This window comes from Nipponia nippon, unplaced genomic scaffold (assembly GCF_047370975.1).
Source record: "Nipponia nippon isolate SJK-2023a ecotype South Korea unplaced genomic scaffold, ASM4737097v1 scaffold_5, whole genome shotgun sequence".
Lineage (NCBI taxonomy): Eukaryota > Metazoa > Chordata > Aves > Pelecaniformes > Threskiornithidae > Nipponia > Nipponia nippon.
Window position 1 is genome coordinate 78400304 of NW_028262369.1, and position 21883 is coordinate 78422186.

Here is a 21883-nt window from a genome sequence, read left to right on the forward strand (position 1 = left end):
ATAGGATTCTTAGGTTCTGTGATGTAGGAACTATGTTTTACTTGTTTTACACAGCATTCTCAATTCAAGTTGATTGCAAAAACATGGTCCTCCTCTAAGGACAAATTTTGGATTATTTATTTATTTATTTATTTTAAATCAGCACGCAGCAAAACTTTTTGTGCCTCACCCATATACAATAATGAATTTCTGAAAGTACTGTAGATGCGCTGTCAACATAGTGTAATGATAGAGATTCTGTAGTACACTTAAATAAAGAAAAGACATCAGCTTTACGCCTACAATCACTAGAAAGTGAAACAAACAAATACAACCCTTTCCAATTTTGAGAGGAAGAAACTAAACTCATTTCCAGAAGTTAAAATGCTGAAATACTGTGGTAAACTGCAGTCCGTATATAAAAACAGCCATAGTAGGTCAAATCAGTCCATCCAGCTCAGTATCCTGTCTTTGAGTGGCCAAAGCTGTATACGCAACTAAGGAAAAATATAGAATGGAGCAAGAATGCAGATATTGACATAACACATCTTTCCAAATACTTACTCAGCTTCCACCCATTTGCAAGCAGTGGCTTTCTAAGACAGTCATGTTTTGTGTACATTTAATTACCTTCACTGACTTACTCCCAATGTTCTTGTGCAGCTTCTAAATGTCTAGCCTATGCAAAAACAAAGCTAATTTTTTTCTCTGTCCTTTCCTCTTGGTGGCCACTCAACAATCCCAGAACTTTTAGGAGCCTAACATTAACTCCATGTTTCAGTTAGAACTTGCATCTCCCATGTTTATGTTTTCAATGCAAAGAAAACGATAGTTCTGCCAGGTGAAAGCTGTGCTAAAATTAAGTTTCTAGTAGAAAAACTGTTCTACAGAATTTGTAGAACAGCATATCAAGGGGTTAGTGAAGTCCTATTGCTGTAATAATTGCTTCAACGTTCACTATGGGAGGTGCCTGATGGGGCACGGCATTTCCGGTAATTATGTTCGTTGATTCATTATCTCTACCAGAAGCTTTTGCGTTTCTCTACTTCCAGTATTCCAGATTTCAGCAAGGCCCTACTCTTTGATGATTTATACTCTTCCATCAGCTTCCTTTTTATTGACGAGCCCTTCTTTGCCTTTTCCTTGGTCACATGACAGTCAGTCCTATTTCTCTGGTCTTTTGTTTTTCCTCTTGCAGAAACCTTGTCCACACCATAACACCTCTAGTTTCTTGGAAGCTCTGGTAAATTTCTCTTCTGTTTTCTTCACTTGCAAGTCTTCCAAGCTTCAAATGTCAGAGAGTGCTGGAAGGGATGCCTCAGGCACAAATCCTGTAAGGCAAAGACCACACTGTTTGTTGTGCTGTCTCTCTCATATGCAAAAGGGAGGAGAGAGGGAAGAGATAGTTAACCCAGGGTTTTAGCCTACTCCTTTCAACACTTCTTTTCGATATTGGGAATCTTAAAAGAGAAGTTTGGTTTCCTATTTAAAAATAAGTCTGTGCAACAGAGATCGCTGGTGGCTCACTGACTGCTGCATAGGGCATAGTGGATTCAGTCAGCTCTACTACGTTTACGCTGGGGGTCAGAGATTTCAACCATTTCCGAGCATGCACAGATAGCCAGCTCTGTGCTCAGTGCCTGGCTAGCTCACTCAGGTTATCAGAAAACCAACCTAGCAGAATTCTGTTGATTTAATGAGCTAAATCAGTTCATGAAGAATCAGACAAATTGCACAATAGCAGAGAGAGAAAAAATTAAGACAGTACATATGGTGTAGATGGGATTGGAGAAAGCAGCAGAAAGCTGAGAGATCACTTGGAACAGTTTATATCTGTACAGGTGCTCCTACTGTTTGAGAATGAAACATGATTAAACAGCAAACAAGCTTTTCCTTCATAAAAGCTAAATAGAAGCTTGAAAGATAAAACATTCTTCTAATTCATCCCCAAATGGTATGTTCTCTCTGTACACATGTAAAAGGCAGAGCCACTCCTTGTAAATTAGCCACAATCCTCACAGACATGTTTAAAATTCATGCCTCATCGACACAGTTTTGCAACAAAGCACAGGTATCTTGGGAAAAAGTAGTGTTACTGCCTCCCTAGTATTGCTGTGTGATTACTCTGAGTTTCCTTACTACTGAAAAATACCTTTTAGACAACCACAGCAATTAAACACAGATTCTAAAAGATTTCAAATACTTAGGATATGTGCTAATAATAAGGTTTGTACATAGGAATTAACTGTTTAATCAAACACAATACGAAATTGGTAACAAAAAAAGAGGAATGTTTAAATAATCCTTTCATCTGAACATACAGTATCAGTAGGTGGAAGATGGACTACTTCCAGATAAAGGTGGCAAGCAGTAGAGAAATCAAATATACCATGGTCTCCATTCTGAGTGCATAGTGAAGAAAGATTATGAACACAGTGAAGAAAGCCACTGAAGACTGCAGCTTGTTGTCAAAGCAAAAAAGATCCTGTCCATCATTAAAAGTTGTTGTTACTATATGGTATAGTAAAAAGGTAAACATAGCAACACTTACCAGATTCCTCCACATGCTGCTAGCAGTTGCGTGTTTTTACAGGCAGGAGTTTAGCTGGCAATGGATCAGGAGAACTGGATGTCCACATGGGTCTCCAAATATCAAGAAGAATTCAAGCTTCATGGCAAGGGATCATCAGTCAAGAAGTCCTCATATGTCCTCATGCATTAACTGAATCTGAGACCAAGATGAATCTATGCTGGTATCCCAAACCAAAACGCTGTCTTGACATGGACAGAGTATTGCTGAAAGCCCGTATCTTATCTTTTTCTTCCTTGCAAGTTATCTTCATATCCTTTGCTCTGATACAGCAAGGTTTTAAGGGGGCACAAATACAGGGCTGTCTCATTGTAAACAGATGTTTTTGACGAAATCTGCATGCCTGGACTTCAGGATTCCTTGATCTTTGCCTCCCAGCAGGTATTGAGAAGGTCCAAAATATTTGCATGGCTCAAAGGTATGACATGATCAGAGCAAAATGTTAAGCCTGATTGCTATGTACACTTGGTCTTGGAACATGGAGAGCAAACAACCAAACCTGGCTGCACACCAAGATTTAAAACAGGAAGATGACATCCAGTCTCCATGACTCCAGGCCAGGAGACACTTGGTATGGACAACTGCAAAACTCTGTAAGGAAGCAGCTGGAAGGCTGCCAAAATCACCTAGGGCATAGCTGCAGCAAGAACACTCACAGTGTAATGGCCTATATGGAGAAACCACTGCCTACTACAACAGTTGCAATAAGAATGAAGTCACTGCAATTATTTACCAGTCGTACCACACTACAGAATCATTTAGTGCTGATCCATATCTTTTAACTGACAAAAATCCAATTTACAAAGTAAAATAAAACAAAACAAAATTCAACACATGCAAATATGCACTAACAGCCAAAAAGGAGAAAAGCAAACAATGAGAACAAAATTAATACTGCTGCTCCAGAATTATCCATCTTGTTTTGTCCATCTCTCTCTTCAAATACTGTACACTTTAGACCTTCTAACCAAATACTCAAAGCAAGGTAAAAGATCTGCATTATTTTACTGCTTATTATTCAAATATAAACATACGTGGTCTCATGCAGGGCATAGTACATACTAAGTATGTGAATAAGAAAAGACATTTAAGTTTGAATGAAGTAAGGCAAGTACCTTATAATCTTGATCTGGCAGCATGTTGAGTAAGAAAGTCACCATCTTCTGTGGAAACTCATATTTTATTGTCCAAAATAATAATTCTTCTAGAAAACATTTATGCTTCAAAACATCCATGATAGATTGATCTGCATAAAAGGTTGGAGGAGGGGATGTATAATGCAATAATTATTAAAACTAAAAATAATGATAGTGCAGTTGCACTGTCTTATATAAAATTCAGTAATAAAAATTTAGGAACATCTTAGTGCACTCTGTAAATAATTGTTTTTCAAAAATACTGGGAAAATGAGCATGGCCAACACTGCACAGTGTCAGAGTCTGTAACCATAAAAAGGATCTCCCAGAGAAGTCAATGAAAGTTTTCCGTACAATTCTACCACACAGAGTCCAGTCTTCATTGATTGCATTGAATCGTATCACCCTGCTGTAACAGCTCCACTGACTGCAATGAATCACAGCAATCTGCACAATATTCACACAGCCACTTAACCGAGGGAAACTGTTAATATAGACTACCACTTAGCTGAAGTCAAAACAGCAAAATAATAAAATACAATTTCTGATTAAGTGATGAGTTCTATCACCTAAGAATACATGTTCTGTTTACAAAGCTCTAAACAAGCTAAATAGAAGCAATAATGTATCACTTATTCTTGTTTTTAAAGCAATATATGTACTGATTGACCAACAACAAAGTTTTTGTTTGGTTGGGTGGTGGTTTTTTTTTTTGTTTTTTTTTTTTTTTTTTATATAAAAATTATCATAATCAGATCATCAGGCACTAGCTCCTGATGGTGCCAGAAGAGACAGTCTCATCTTTCCCCATTCAACTCCTGGCTGTTCACTCTGCCCCTTTACTCATGCTGACAGTACATCCCTGTGGGGTACCTACATAGGAATCAAGTCATCTTTCCATTCTGTCAGCTGCGTGTTCAAGCAGATCACTTTTGTGATTCCAAAGCTGCACAAACTGAGCTCTGCTAGAATAAACTGTTCATGAAGCTATGGCTTGACAAGAGCATAAATCATATTAACCCCATTTAAAAAAATTTACTATAACATACAAGACTCTTTATGATCATTCTTCAAGAGGTTCATTATTTATGATTTAAAACTACAACAGGCATTTTTCACTCCCATAACATATAAGGACTAGAGGAAATAATAATAATGCTCCTTTATACGTAGAAATCCACTAGACCTGAGGATATACATCCCCCCCCCGCCCCCCCAAATCCCATATTCCAATGGGACCGTATGAAGTGCTCCCATCAGCACAGGTTCAAAAACACTTAAGCTGAATATCGTCTGGCCTTGAATACTCGCCTCTTCGCTGAAGTATGGACTTCAGGGACTGCACTGGATAGCTTTGTGCCTATTCTAGGCACGATAGCCATTTGTACTTTTCCTAAGCAGGAATTACCTCCATTTTCCACCATTACCAAAGGTCAGAGTTCCCCAGCCAAGTGACCAATCAGCCCAAAACATCTCAGGAATTGCAAATCACGAGAAATAATTACTAATTTAAATTTTAGGCATCTCCTCAAGACTTTAGTAAGCCACACAAAGACAAGAATATGTTTTATTCAATGTATTCTACAAGCGTTGAAATAAACAAAATACCTTCACAGAGTCATGAAAGATATTTTAATGTTAAAATATTTTGTAAAGCATTACACATCACCTACTGCAGCAAACATACGATGATCATTTATGTTCTCTTCCTCGTCTCTTGTTAAGAAATTGCATATGTGATTTTACTGCCCATGAAAGCTTGGTAGCCATGCAGACTGAAGTCCTCTGTCCACAGAACAGACAGCACAGGTTTAGGTACATGCCAAATGCCCCTGAGCGAGAACACTGGGCATGAAGACAAACGACACAACACCTTATCTGTCACTGACGTGCAGCTTTCTCTGACAAATATCACAGTTGAACAGCGCATATCAAATTCTTTATACAGCAGTTTCAGGCAGGGACAGAAGAATATATCCACTTATACCTGCTACAGAATTTAAGTAGGCAGAATGCTCTTACCCAACTTGGAAAATTTGTCAAGAACACTGGGACTAAAGTTCCCACTCTTGTGAAAAGCACCACATGATTTTAAATTTCTTTCAACAAATAAAAAAAAATATAGTGCCTGTGGGTTTAAAATTCTCTTAAACATCAGGTATTTCAGATGGATGCAGGATGCAGCTTTTAAAACAGAGTAAAAATAAAAATTCTCTCAATACTCAGTCCCATACCTGTATCAGTGAACCTCAGCATAAAACCTGTATTTTCTTTAAAGGAACCTTTTATTCTTTCCTAATGCCACAAAAGACCCCACAGACTGTTGTAAACATCTCTCTGGAACATAAGTCTTACCATCCTCAGTATATAAATAACCCTCTATGAAGACAGTACCACTAAAGACCTAGGATGGGACAGGGAGTCTGCTTATACGGAAAAGGTAAATCTGTTTTTATTCAATACTCAGTTTTCTAAAATTTTCTTTTCATACTCTTATTTTATACCCTATCGGACATAAAATATGAATACTGAAAACTTCAGAAAACTATTCAATATTTAATAAAAACAGATACTTACCCTTCCCCCATTGGCAGACTCCCTCCTCTGGGGCTGATATTAGGAGCTATCAACATCATGAGCACAGTCCATGTTGGGATGCCTCAGAGGGGGAAGACTACAATCCCTGGGGGGGGGGGAAATGAAACGTTGAATTAAAGTATCACTTTTCCTGAAATGCCACTGCTGATATTGGTTTTCAGATCTGGCATCTCAACCTGAGCTTCCTCCCTGCCTATTGCCCACAATCAGTTATTACGCATCAGAAAACCAGCATTTTTTTCTTGCATTACCTGAGTCTAACTTGTCTTTTAGACAAGCTAACAGCCTCTAAAATTCAAGTAAGAGAGCTTTCCTTGGATGTCTGTAAGTTTCCTGCATGTCTCCAAAACTACCACCTCTTCCGCATTATTATTCTCTGCCACAATCTTTCACACACCATTTCTAAGATGACTTCTTAACACCGTTGCCAAAACATTCAGTTCTCTGCTTTTCCAGCTTCCCAATCTTCCTCCTTCAATCTGAAATCACTAGAAACATTCAGTCTTACTTTCCGATACTCCTCACAACACCTTCATACCTTTTTACTGACTTCATGAACCCTTGCATTTCAAATTAAAGTTCCAAACCTTCACTCCAAAGCCTTTCCAGAAATTTTATTCCAACTTTCACCAGTTTTTCACCCAAATGTTCTTTTCTCAGGGCTTGCAATTTCTTTGTGCTTCCTATGTCAGTCTCCTCATACTCATATTAAAAACAAACAAACAAACAAAAAGTATTCTTTATTTAATAATAAGAGTTTAAGTATTACTATTTAAACACTTTTCAGCACAAAAACATGTCAAGGACAACCACAGGACAGGGCTACCTTGTCTCTAGCCTATGTTCATTCTTGAATTAAAACTTGCACTGATCTCAATTTGAGTGCTGCTTATGTTGGACTAGAAATTGCACAGAAGACTAATTTCAATCTAGGAAAATAATGGAGTGGTTTCAAAGGAGATGTCATTCAAGTTTCTTTTCTTAAACATTACTAGAACAGTACAGAAAGACCAACCAGAACCAGACAGAACCATTCTTGCCTGGCTGAGAACACAACCATACTGCTGTACAGTGGCATAATGAAAAAAAAATTGTTAATAACAAATATATCAAAAACTTGTTTGCTAAGCTGTAGTGCAACCTTGCCAGCCCCACAGTGAAAATGGAATGAATTTTTAGAGGTCAATTTACGACATGAATGTGACAAAATGACTGGTCAAACAGAGTGCCAGACAGTGGTACTCACTCAAGGGAAATCAAAGTTGCCAATTACCACAATTCCACTTACTATTCTTTTTTAGACTCTGCTACATTTAATACCTGTCACATGCAGCACTACAGTGCTTGCGAAGTGAATGAGTATCCCTACATAATTTTTTAAGATAGACATAAAGCAAATATGATAAACTGAGATCAGTACTTTATAAATACCTTTGGTGGTGCTGCTTAGTTTCACCCTCTTGCGCTTGCCCACACCTTGGCTACCATCCTGGTCCTCCTGGGGTAGGGGAAGAGTTTAAAAAATCGATAATCGTATATTTAGAATTTTATTGCCAAGAGATGGTATGCTCTCAAAATTCCGGTTTAACTATTGAGCTAAAACAGAAAAGCCCTGAATATACTCTCTTACCAGAAAAATACTTTTACTGTTTACAGGAACCATGGACTCCGTGCAACTCATTAGAAAAAAAACACAATTTTTTAAATTGCCTTTTTTTCCCCCTGCAGGCAACACTATCATCTGCAAGTTCAGACATTTTAATCTATTTAATTAATTTTGTAAGGTTGCTTGCTTTGATTTCTGAAACTGATTGCTGAAAAAATGTTTAACACTAGAAAAATTCTAACTGTTGCACATCCAAGGTTTCATCTTACTCATCTGCAGGGTTTGGGGTTTTTTGTTTCCTAAAAAAAAAATATGAGCCAACATATTGGCTATTAAAGCTGGCAACACAGACAATCAGCTAGACATTTTCTAATCAACATAAAGTTTTGATGCAAGAATAAAGTATTTTTGACACCTTTAAGAGGCCAATTCTAATTGCTGAATTCCATTTGCTTGTTCCCTACAGAATAATGGAAACACTTTATGCAGGCACTTGTCATCTGAAGCTTTCAAGGCACTCTGCAAACAAAACAGCAAAGGTTCCAAAACGCAATGCAAGTTAAAAACATCATCACCACCACTTTACAAAATCTAACACTGGGTGTTAAAAAAGAAAGTGACATTACAGGACTATATTAAATGCTGCATGGATCTTTATTAACAATGGTAGTCCTAATGAAACAGTGGAAATAAAGGAAGTTTCCTACCAGATCTAATAAAATGAGAGATAATTAACGTAGATATCTACTGTTAAAAACAAGTGATGGATATCCTCCTTCTCTAAGCAAATGCCATATTTTACTTCCAAACTTCACTGGAATGATAAAGAACCTGATACTTAAAAAGTGATTATCCTTCCTTGGGGAGAAAGATTACTCATATTTTATATCTAAGGACTGACCAAAAGTATCATGTTAATGAAAGGTCTGAATTGTCCTATCCTTTCAGTACCTCCATCTGAAAATTCATTTTAAGATGGACACACATTTGAACTCTCAGGTATCCTCTGGTCTTTGTGAACACATGCTACTTTTGTACTTCAGTCGGGAGCCAGTCAGTTCTCAGGACGTTGCCACTGCCCACTCCCCATCAGAGGGGACAAGTACTCCAAAGCAAAAACCAGACCTGCTGAGATATTACTATGAACTGCAGGACTCTGCAATTTACATCTCCTGCCCTGAAGAAAAGGAATCTGAAATCCTGTAGCTAGAAAGTTGACAGCTGGATGTCTCAGGACCTTTTCAGCAGTCTCAGTTAATCCAGAGAGTTGCTAGAGGAGCCTTAACCAGAAAATAATGCATTTGGGTGTACAAATTGCGATTAATGTGTTGGATTCTAGGCTCCAACACCACTGCTCTGGCAAACAAAATGCATTTCCCCTTCTACAGTATGAGAAAAATTTAAACACATAACAGTCTTCATTGCAAAATTTGAAGTGATTTCATTAAAAAGAAGAAAAATTGAGTGACTTATGAGAAATGCTTTCTTGAAAACTTTTTTCTTCCCCCCCTCAAAAATGTTAAGACAGTTGGTTTCCATTGCTTCAGTAAGGTAGGATTAAATCCTAATGTCAAGTGCAGGAGTTTTAACAGCCTTGAGATGGTAAAGTGCTAGGTCACATTGTGTCTGGCAAGCCCAGGGATAAAGAGTAAGAGAATGAGTAAGCAAATGTAGAACACCTTATTTTTACCCATTGGATAATGCTGTGTAAACATACCCAGGTAACAGCAAATATCTACGTAGATTTACTTTACATAATAGAATATTTAGCAACATGCCCAAGGTGTGACATGTGTTGTAAATTCAGATAATAAACTTTATTTAATATTAGATACTATACATAGATTTTTGTACAATTATATTAAACGGCAATTGGAGTCAGTAACTACATAACTGAGTAATTAGGCATTCAGTGCTCAATAAACTACAAGGGCAGTCCAACAGAGATATCCAATACGAAAAGGTTTATTCATCAGTGTGGTAAAAGTGTTCATGGACTGGGTTTTATTTGATTCCTTGGAATGTAAAAACTTCTTAAATAGGAGGACAGGTTTAGAGAGGGCCTTTTTTTCTCCTTTTGCACAAAGGAAAACATGAGGAAGAAAAGCTAATAAAGGAAACTAATGGTGAGTTCTCTCCAAAATACCACAGGCTGGAACACAAACCATTTGAGAAGTAAAGCACAAGTGAGCCTATACTGTTTGGGGGGGAGGGAACAAAACAAAACAAAACAACCCACATCTCAGGATACATCCATCCTTCAGATTCATTTTTAGCTTAGAACCATCTACTATTGTGGAAGTGAAATATGCAAAACTTTTTAAGCTATTTAGTTCCCTGCAGAAGCACTGCTTTAATTTGTAGCCCTGTAAATTTTGTAATCTAGCCTTTCATCTGCAAAACAATGCTACCTTTAAGACTCACTTGGTAAGAAAGAACATTAACCTTTCTAGATTCATCTTAAATACCAGAGGAAGAAAATCCAGTTAAAAGTGTACTCTTGCCAAATTTCTTAATTAGAACATTGGTTTACTCTGCTATAAGAGAGTATAGTAAGGCATAAAAAAAGCTGTAAATGCCCTTTGTAACTTATGGGGGAGGGCAGGGGAGAGGAAGAGAAGTCATAAAACAAGGTAACTTTTTCCTCATTTCTCTAGGAAGCATTTCTCTAGTAACATTATTTTTCCAATAAGCATTTCAGCCTTCTACCTGCACAGTTCTGTTTTGGCTTTTGAATGAAAGGACTGGACTTCTTCTGCAGCAACTCATATTTGTCAAGCAGACCATGATTAAGAAAAAAATTATAAAATAAAAAATTAACTTTCTTCAGAGATGCCACTGAGGGTTTTTTTTGTAAAAAAAAAAAAAAAAAAATCAAGAAACTTTTGGCATTATTTTTAATTGCATCCCATACTATAACAATGTGATTTTATTAAAGATACGAAAGGAAAATTCAGAAGTGAAAATATATACTAAAAAGACATTTAAATTTTGAGTGCTTATTGTTTTATCTGCATGTTACTTCCTCATTCTTTTTTAAAATTTTCTAAATACAGATTTCAAAATAGGGTCCTGTGCTTCTTTACACTGTATCTTAATAATCTAGTTAACATCTTAAAATTGATTACAGGTATATGAGTATATGCAGAATTTCAATTTAGAAAAATCACATCTACGGTAACATAATAAAATACCTACACGTATCTTTATATCCTGGAGATCAGAAAGAAATATCTCTCTAGAAAACAGGTATCTTTAACTAGCAAAGCTATAATGCAGTTGCTGTAGTTCCTCCCTTTTTTATTCATAAAATCTTTTTCTTGAAAAAATTATCTTTTCCTGATAAAAAATTCCTTCTCCCTAAAATACATCTCTGTCTCTACCTCCCTCTTGGACTTCTTGTCCCAAAACAAATGTCAGCAATATCCAATCTCTCTTCAGACTCTTAACAACTTCAGTTTACTCCCCTCTCCTCATCACTTACAGGGGTAAAACAGAAAGAAGCATGCTGAGCCATTTTAAGTTTATTTGAAAACTACTACTACTTGAGGTTATTAACATTAACTTGAACTGCCGCCTTCTTTCGTTGGCCTTAAAAGTGATACTCACAGCAGTTTTTCACAGTTGTTTTTTTTTTGTCTGTTTGTTTGTCAAGCGATGGTGAAAAAACAACAAGCAATACTTTGAAAAATGCCAAATTATAAATAGCACCGCTGAAAGCGTAACAGATGCTGTTGTGCTCGTGACAGAGGCAAACATGTCATACAACTGTTTTAGACATACACAAACAATTGTTTTTACTTCAATACTTGTTCACATAGAATTCAATGTAAACAAAAATCCTACGAAAAACTATACTTTACATTTATTTAAAGTTTGTTATATTACCCTACCAGAATGGCTGCTAAGGCTTACTAGCTGAAATTAGGTTTTAAATAGTAGGGCAAAAAAAAAAAGAGAATAAATTGGTAAAGTAACTCTACCAGAATTTAACTTTCCTCATTCAATTCCACTTATTTATTACAGCTCAATCTAAAAAGAGATTCCCTCCTTTTTACTCCCACTCAATGTGTTTGGTAAGTCAGCTCAAGTCTACACATGGGAATTTCTCTACAGAGAAATTCTCACTGCTGCTATCACCAGTTCAGCTGGATTCTCAAGTGCTAAAAACTGCTAACATCATTCATAGCATCACATGCTTTAAGTTTGCTTTAATCAAGCCCAATTTACTTGATAGTGACTTTTGAACTACCTACACAAGTTTCTTCTGCTTTACATACATAAATTAAACTGAAATAATATTAGCAAAAATAAGGATTTTTCAAGGGGTCCTTAGTAAATCAAAGGTATGAGATCTATTCCTTTATATCTCCATTATTTCTAATTATTAAAATGGAGACAATATATGGTAGATAGAAGAGTTAAGGTTTATGGGATTTGGCTGCAAGCATTCTCTCCATTTAATATTCCATTGCAGTTCATTATAGTCTTTAAAAACAGTCTCACCTCATCTGAAGAATCCCCTTGTCCTGATGTTGCCGTAGCACCTGCTAAACCTTTTGAAATAAAAAAATTCAGAGATTCCTTTCATAAGACTTATACTGAAAAGAGAGTATTTTATGATATTTAATGAGCCCGTATGAAATGAAACACTACATTAAATTTCTTTAAAAGATACACAGCAGTGGACTGAGAAGTTGGAGTAAGATTTCCAAGCAATACAAAATTAGGGATTTGCAAGTATGTTCTGTTGCAGAACTTCAATGTACTGACTTAAGGGAGACGTGTTCTTTCAGAAATTGCAAAAAACTCTGATGACCTTCAATGATCAAAAAAAATCCACAGCACTTTTGTAAGAACAGGTGGCTTAACTTAGTTGCAGTGACAAAATTCCACTACGAGCAATTTCATCTTGCCTACTCAAATTCCACTAATGCTATGACTGGGAAATGATGCTTAGTATATTAGCAACAAAAAGTTAATATGTTTAGCTTTGCTGATAGAATTAAAATGAGTCCTGTAATTTGGTGGTGCGCTAACAGTTAATTCCTTAAGTTTCATTAAGATTTGTTTTTTTAAAAAAAAATAAACTAAAAGAGCAGTTTATATAAACACCAGCAATAATCAAATCTTCTCTTAAAGTGTTTTTCTACACAAACCTTGAACTGCTAACGTGCTAGTTCCAGCTCCTTGTTCCTGCATACCACATGCAATTTTATCCTCGGGAAACGCCAGTCCAGAGCCTTTCAAAGCAATGAGGTACTTTTCATGACTTTTCTTTGCACATGCATTCTCTCCAACACCTTGAATACACACGTAAAACAGCATTAAAGTACAACAACAGCTACTTGGTTCATATACTTTATATTCTATACAGGCAATCTAAAAAATGGTCCACAATGTTTTAATAAGCTGTACAATTCTGAGATGTAGAAGCTAAGAAGTTTTTCCAACTGATGAACTGAAATCCAAAAGACCAGAAACCTTCTCAGTTTTTCCCCTCCAACACAGTGTTTTGTACTTCATTTCTGTTTTACCAGCGCTGCCACCATTAACACTACAGCAAAAAAAAAAAAGGATTTGTTTTGATATTTCGAAACAGTTGATTTTGGACAGAAAGGACAGGGACCTACGATTTCCAATGGGGAAAAAAACCCCACCAACAGAAACACAGTAATGGTACTATGTCATATGTATAATTCCTAATATTTGGAATTTTTTTTTCAAAGTTCAAGTTTTGACAGCTGCAATTAACGGAAACTATTCATAAAGATATCATCATTTCAACTGTTTGATGAAGCAAAATCACACTGCATGCTCGGGATATAAAATTTTCCACAAAGAAATGGACTAAAAAAAAACCCAACACATTTGTTATATAAGGAAAAAATAAACTTTAGAGGAGCAAATTGTGTCAAGTATTTAAGGAAGTGAAAACATGAAAAAGATGACAGCTGTACACCTTTTGTATTTGAAGTCAGAAGGGCAGGTTTTGCTCTAAAATCCCTTTCTTTGCTTTCCCTACCCAGACACTGTACCTACTCAGACACACATATTCTCCATTCCCAGAGTCCAGATAAGAATGCCTTACTTCCCATTCCCTCTCCACTTTTCTATCTCAGGAAATCCATCACATATAGGAAAAGAGAAGTCATTACACTTTTCCCATTCAAATATTATTAAACAGGAGAGAAAAAGAGGAAGGAAACAGAATAAAGACAACTGTCCCTGAGGCAGCTTTCTTAAGTGTTTCTCCTTTCAAATAAACATTTGGAGATTGCCTGTTCTTCAACTACCTGCTGCCCAAGCCAGTTATGGCAACTTAAATCTACAGTAATTAGTATTTGTTCCATACCTATGCAGAGGAAGCATACAGAGGACTCAAAAAAATGACACCTTCTAATCACAAGAAAATAAGATGGAGTTCATTTACACTAGGTGTTTTGGGGTTAATAGTGACTGTCCAGCATTTTCAGATTCATTGTGATTCGGCACAGGATGGAATAAATAATTGGGGGGGGGTGGGGTAAGAAAAAAAAAGAAAAAAGGCTTTGCACACAAGTGCAGGACAGACAACGGCCTTTTGCCATTCACATCTCCTCCAGTAACCTCTGTGAGAACAGATCCTAAAATAAGTTAGACATATTCCACTTTGAATAAGCTTGATATGCCTTATTTGGAAGTACTAAGCTGCCATGTTCACTTCTCTTTAAAGAGAATGGATTTATAATAAAAACTCTTTTGAAACGATATATCTTTATACAGTTATCCGGGACACAGAAGATAAGAGATTTGCTCTTACAGGTCTTAGTAAGAAATGTTTCTAGTTGCTCCTGATGCCCACCCCCCTTCTATCAACGTCAACAATAAAAAAATCCTTAAAAACATGCATTTTTCTGGGTTTTGAGAAGTCAAATAAAAACATGCAGAAGCTGAAGTGATAAACAAAACTTATGCCCTTAAATTCTTCACAATTTGAAAATTTAACTATTAGAAATAACACAAACGTACCAGAGCTAAGATCTTTGTAGAACTGTTGGCTAGTCAAAACCTGGGTAAGAACTGATCGCATTGCTCCTCCCATTTTGGTCAAGTCTTCTAGAAAGGAAACATGAGGCTCCAAAACCTGGAGGATTTTATGAAGGTCTTTCTCTGATGGCAGATCAAGAGCTGAAAACCACATAACAAGAACTTTTGGTGTAAATGTAATGTAATTTGGCCAAGACCTTCACAAGGCAGAACAGCTATGACCACCACAAAAGAAATTAATTTATATATTCATAATGCTCTAAAATTCACGTGTATAAATTTCAAATTAATCCTGATTTCATTTTCTGGATGAGCTCAAGACAATGCTAGGTTACCCTTAAAACATATTTAAGAAGCTCTTCAGCAGAGAAAAAAAATCAAATCTCCTAGCCAGGCAGTAACCTCGTTAGGAAGAGAGGCGCAAAATTCAATTACATAAACTATAGATAGCATTCATATATTCATGTACTGTGTCTTCACAGATTGCAAAGCAAGAGATAGCAGCATGGTAAGATATGCTAGATACATGCAAATTTAAAACATACCAGGCTCATTATATCCCTCTCTTAAGTGCTGAATAAGACTAAAGATGAACTGTGGAAGAACTAATTCTGACATCATCAACAAGTCTTTCGGGACACATGGAACATTTGAATTTGACTTAATCCGGTGTCTTTTACAAAACCTATAAAACAGATGAGAAAAATGTTAGCCAAGCACAGCTCAGCAGAGTTAACATATACTAAGAAAACCATTATTTTTTCCATTTTTCAGAGAGTATATATATTTACATTAAAGGTGGTGCGGAAATGGTATTCTAAAATGCCAACTACTAGATTCAAACTCATTTTGTTTCTGAGTCCAGCAAATTATAAAGGTGCCAATTTTTATTCTCTTCTCAAAGTTCACTATCTAACATCCCAGTTTCTTCCCATAGATGTTAGAAGCATCTTCCATTGAACAATTGAAGAACACTGAATTTTTGTTTATCAAGACATACCTCCCAATTTCTAAACAGCCTAATTGAAAATATCAAACTAAACCAGTTCCTCTCCTTTCTGTGAAACAGTCAGAGGCTGGCCTGATTCTTCCAAGTCTTCATTCAGATAATGACCTTTTAAATGTCTTTTGATATTAATAAAAACAACTTCCAAAAGCATAAGAGTTGGCAGGATGAGTATTTATTTCAAATATATAGCAACTAACATTTACTTATCAAAGGACGATAGAAACACCCTGCAAAAATTGTGCAAATTGTTTCATTTAAAAAGAAAAGAAAACATTTCTTCTTTGGAGAATTCCTGTATGGTAGTAGTTGAGGCTTGGCTAACGCACAATGACATGAGGTTGAGCCAAACCCCATTAGAGCAGACAGAATGATTTCCCACTGACTTAACATGAGCCTGACTCAAGAGCCACTGAATACTTTTCTGCTTCCAATCTATTTTTAGAAAGGACATTTACCAACATCAAAGAGTTATTTACCCATGTCAAAAAAGAAGCTAACAAGGAATAAAGGGTCTAAAAACACATCATACAAGAGTAAACTTTACTGGAAAGACTCACTAGATTTTACCAGTAATTTCTCAACATAAAGATTCAGAAATGGATTCAGCTTTGTTTGAATATGAAAATTGTTTTCTGAATTTATGCATGTCTTCACTATATTTGTTATGCCCTATTTTCCAGAAGCAGCCTGCTACTTTCTACAACATGCGCCTTTCTTCTTTGAGGACCATTAAAGTATCACCTTCCACCTTCAAGAGAAGAAGGAAATAGAAGAAAGTCACAAGGCAAGTATCTGAATTTAGGGGACACACACACACACACACACAAAAGCATACAAGTCCAGCAATTAAGATGGCATCTTCATAAGAATGGCTAGCATCTTCACAAGACTAAAGATTAAGGGCTTCTCCTTTGCTCTTACACATTACAGATGACACTTTTTATCAAGAAAAGGTAAACAAGGACAGTACTAGCCAGATGATTTGCAGTGTGTATATACAGCCTATCCATCCCGGGGGGGGGGGAAGTAGTGCTGACAGAAAGAGCTCAATGATGACTGACAACTTTCTGTTAATTAATGCACGAATGGATGGTTTTCACTTTTGTAAATGACATTCACGGAAGTTATGAGAAGTCATTCACTTTTTCACTTTTGTCATTCACTTTTGTCTCATCCACATACAGAAACCTGAACTGCCATAAAGCACAAATCTGGCTTGATCTATGCTGCAATATGGTACCTCATTTATTACCTTAAAGGTATTTGGTTTCCCTTTCACCACTATCCTTATAAGAAAAGATCAAAAGCAAATAAAGACTTAAAAGACACATAAGGAAAGAATTACTGTGCAGAGGGTTTTAAAATCTTTTACTGGTCCCCCCAGTATATTTTGCATTCAGTCAAAAGACATTTTCACTGGTTATGATCACAAGCTAAGGGAGCCACAGTAACAAAACTCACACATAAAGTTGTTTTGAATCCCAGCTTCTGCTAAGCACAAGGCTTCCTTCCACAGAAAATAAAAAGCTCTGCTCCCCAAGAAGCCTATGCCAGCATACCACTTGTGAATCAGCCTATGGATTAATTATCCCACATTTAACATACACTGTAGCTGAAGGTTATGAATCATGTCTTCTCTTGAGATTCCCAAGAAAGCACTACTGACTTACAAAGTGTGCTATTATTACTGTATTAATACAGGTTCTGAAAAATCATGGAAGAGCCCAAATTCAATTCACTGTAAGGAAATGTCCTTTCACTGTCACATGCACAAACTACAGTAGTTCAAAACAGGGAATGATTTCTAGATACCAGGCCCTAAACCTTAAAGTAGGAATGCCAGTATCATTTTACAAGACAAGCCATAGTCTACATTTATGGTTCAAAGACTGCGATATTAAAATATTGTCCGAAATCAATATACTATTGTAGCTGTTCTTAACTAACAGCTACAAACGTGTACATGGTGAGGATCCCAGAACATGTCCTTACTGACATCACTTGCTACTGGACAAGCTATTGGCCATACTGAATTTCAAGGGCAAGAATTAATCTGAGCCACAATGATCCAGAAATCGAATGCTCAGATTTTTTTATTTACAAACCGGGCTGAAGAAATCTTACTGAGCCCAAGTTTATAATATTCACCCATCAGACTCCATTTTATGCCAAATTACAGAAAACAAATCCTGCCGCTGTATGGTACTTCCACAATCCTGAAATACCGACGCTCTGTTGCACTCAAAGCTCTATCGCCTTTACAGAGTGCTATCCAATTCTTCTACAAATATTGACCAAAATGCCAGACAATGGCTTGGAAGATCTTCAGAGTTAAAACAACAGCTGTTTTAACTAATGAAGAGCCAGAACCCCAAGCTGTGCCAAGGAAGAAACAAGTTGAAACTTCTTATACAGGCAGAAAGAGACACCCGTGACAAACCTCTCAGTGGGTTACACAGTCACTGGACAAACGGCAGACAAAGCTATTCCATAATCAGTTCCTTGTACTTCTAAAAGAGTTTCCTCACCACCGCAGTTAAAGAATTGTCTGTCTACATAAATGTACATTTCAAAATGCTCCTGAGAGTATCAAAATAGGGATTTAATGGGCAACAAAGAGGAGCATTTTCCAGATCTCTCCTGGTAACATCAAGCCTCGAAAATCCACCACTTGGAGAAGGCAGAAGTCTTTAAGAGGGGGTAATGCAAGGTGGATATAAACTTGATACGAAATACATTTTTTCTAAAGAAGCTCAAAAAAAACCCAAAAACTATGGAGAGGAAGACTGACTAGATAACTGACAGATCACCTTGATCTAAGCTTTATTACATGATTTCAATATTGCAAAATACTTTTTCCAACCAGCCTGTAGTTCCTATTTAATCTTTAGTACGTCATATTTCTTGTGCTGTACAGTCTTCCTTGTAAATAGTTTTTACTATTATACTATAATGAGCTTTAAGAATAGTCGTATTTCAGTAAGAGGGCCAATTCATTAGCCAGAGATATTCAAGCCCTATCTCACTGAAGGTCTAACATGGAAGTACTAAAATACAGGTCTATGGGGAGACAAAATTATCATCTTTTTTCCTTATTCTTGTCTCCGATTCAAAAGTATATTCTGGTTTTTGTTTTCTACACAGTTTCCTACCTTTGAAATTGCTTTTTCACAAAAAGGCAAGGCTAATTTCAGCAAAAGGAGAGAGTAACACAATAACTTGCAATTAAATAAAAACAGAGCTTTAACAAGGAACCTTGTCCACATGACTTCAAATATAATTCCTGAAATTTCTTATGCTGCATTGATATCTTATTTGTAAGATGCAGAACATTGTTGACATCTACATGAGTAAGGAATACCATGTAGCAACATTGACATCTTCTGAGCAACCTTCACTTTAGACTTTTCAGATTCATTCCATTCTCTCCTGCTATTTCCATCTTTAATAATTCTGCCATGGATTTCCAAAATGTATTTTAGAACTGGCTTCAGGTAAAATAACTCCTTCGCTTTAGGCTACAGTTTCACAACTGCTTAAGTTGAGCTAGGCCAGTCCTGCCACAATTCTGTCTTCAGCCCTCTTAATTGTTCCAGCACTGGCACTCGATGGATCCAGTGTTAAAACAGCTCAGAAGCTAAGCTAGCAGAAGTTATTTACTTAAAAAAACCCCAAAACACAACAAAACCAACAACAAAAAAAACCACCCCTCAAAAACCCCCAAGAATTTCACTGGGCCAGCTTAAATCCACGAACACTCACAGACCTGCCTCCTTGGAAATCACACTGAAATCCCCAAATCATCCTGCCATCCTCCCTTTGCTCGTTCACCTGACAGAGAGCAAAACACAGAGAACAGAAAACCAAAAGCCCAGCAATGCAGGAGGATGCTGTCCTGACCAGCAGATCAGGTAGATGCACGGCTCGCCGTGAAGCCAACTCCTCCACTTCAAAGGAGAATTTTTAAACTTCCCCAGTTATTACAGCAGCTGATAAATGCCTTCAGTAGCAGCCAGACCCCACCTTTACAGCTTTTGAACATTTGCTCAGCCCTCCTTCCACTACATCCCACAGCGTCTCAAGTTTCAGTTGCATTCCAGAAACTTGACATAAGTTCATGCAATACACAGGGGGACTATTTTTACCCTCACTTTTCTCTCGCTATTTCGTCCCGTGCCTCCTTATGCTTAAAAATCGTTTGTTTTAAACTGGATCATAAAGCTGTCAAAAGAAGGCATCCCATTTTCACAAGTCTTACAGTACTACAGCACTATGAGTACCCGACTCCGACAGAAGCTTTTAGGCACTCAAGGGACAGGACCCAAATAAAAACTACAGGAAGCCAATTCCTAAGCAAAGAAAGTAAATCTCTACTTGATTCTTCAATTCAGTAACAATGTCGTATCTAAACTGAGCTTTCATTTAAGACATTACATACATTTCATACTGTATACCACATGACTGACAATCTCAGGTAATGTTTCATAAAGTATTCAAACAAAATGAGTAAGTTTTGTAAATAAGAATTCAACACCCACTTTAAGAAGAGTATGCATTTTGTCCCCACTGTAAAACTAACACTATTCTTATGTACACTGAAGCTACAAAATAGATGCAAGATGCAAAATATTTTTTATTTTACAATTGTCTCTCAGAGTTCTCGTGAACTGGTTTTTCATTCTTTATGTACTGGTAAAGAGTGTTTAAATGCTTTTTCCTGCTTCTGCAGTTCACATTAAAACAAATCTTATTTCAGAACAAAATATAACTTGCATAATCAAGATTAGAAAATTATCTTGATGAAAAAGGATTTTGATATATTGTAGCCTTGCTTTATGTAAGTTCACTGTCCCTGACCAACAACAAACACAATGAAGAAAAGCAGAGAAATAAACTAACTGTTCCTCTGAAAATTAAGTTTTGTGTGTTTCCCCCCCCACACCCTAGTAACTAAATTTCAATAGTTAAATTCCTTTCACCTGCAAAAGAGGCTTCCAAAAGTGCATCAATGCGGTACTGACTTCAAGGTCTGAGGAATGACAGCTCTTCTGCTCTTTAAGAAAGCTGCAAGCTACAGAGGAGTTCAGAGAGAAAACTGAATACTTGCATTTCTGCTATTAGGGACTGCGATGAGAAGCAAAGCCAACTGGAAAGGTGTCAGTCTAACCTATCTAAACAGGAAAGCTCCAAAGTAGAGACACTAGAGTTCATAATGGAGGACAACGAAACATGGCAGAAGAATTAAAGGATTCCCAAGAAGAAAAACCCAAGAACACCTTTAAAGGACATCTTTCCAGGCTCTAAGCCTTCATGACAAAGCTGTTTGGCCAGGTTAGGAGCCTAGAAATCACAGATTAGACTCTTAGAAGTTATTCCAGTCTTTGCAGAACAGCAGGAAGAGAAACAGTGAGTCACCAGAAGCTCCCTTGGCGCTCAGTGCTTCATCGAGCGCCCTTCAGTGAAGCAAGCTCTCCAGTTCAAAGAAAAAGCAGACAAAGAAGCTCTGCAGAAGAGCATTTCTATTATTCTGTTAGTCCACAGACATAAACACCTTGTATAGTAGATAAAACTACAAGGAGTTTCATTAGTATACAAGTACCCACTATCAATCAGAAACAGTAGATTCGGCAGCTTCAATTGTAAGACCTTAGAAATACAATGAGAATGAGAAGCAACGGACCTCAGAGCTGAAGCTGAGCCTATGTTTGAATGAACCCACAAAGTCGTTGAATTTGAGCATTTTGATAGACAATACAGTAATTCAAGAGAGTAACACGATCTTCTGCTGCAAAAATATTGTCTTTATATGGGTGGATGCTCTGGGATATAATTACTGCACTGTAATTGCACCTAAGTACAGCTTACATTTACCTAGTTTGATCGAAAAGCTTCAATTCACACACAATTTAAAATATATTTGTACAATAACAAACACA

General features: G+C 36.8%; 1 protein-coding gene across 12 annotated transcripts in view; it reads right to left on the bottom strand.

Annotated features, from left to right (window-relative positions):
• UBR3 (ubiquitin protein ligase E3 component n-recognin 3) overlaps positions 1-21883 on the bottom strand; it is a 118255-nt gene that overhangs the window by 87955 nt on the left and 8417 nt on the right. For 11 of the 12 annotated variants that reach the window (XR_015698535.1, XR_015698536.1, XM_087730163.1 and 8 more), the window contains exons 2-7: positions 15484-15623; positions 14921-15079; positions 13069-13212; positions 12416-12465; positions 7735-7801; positions 3685-3815 (exon numbers count right to left, since the gene is read on the bottom strand). Coding sequence is in view for 10 of the 12 variants with exons in the window: in XM_087730163.1 (XP_087586289.1) it covers positions 3685-3815; positions 7735-7801; positions 12416-12465; positions 13069-13212; positions 14921-15079; positions 15484-15623 (691 nt within the window). In the remaining 2 variants the exon portion in view is untranslated. The remainder of the gene's footprint in view (positions 1-3684; positions 3816-7734; positions 7802-12415; positions 12466-13068; positions 13213-14920; positions 15080-15483; positions 15624-21883) is intronic. The other variant, XM_087730161.1, reaches the window with a different exon arrangement.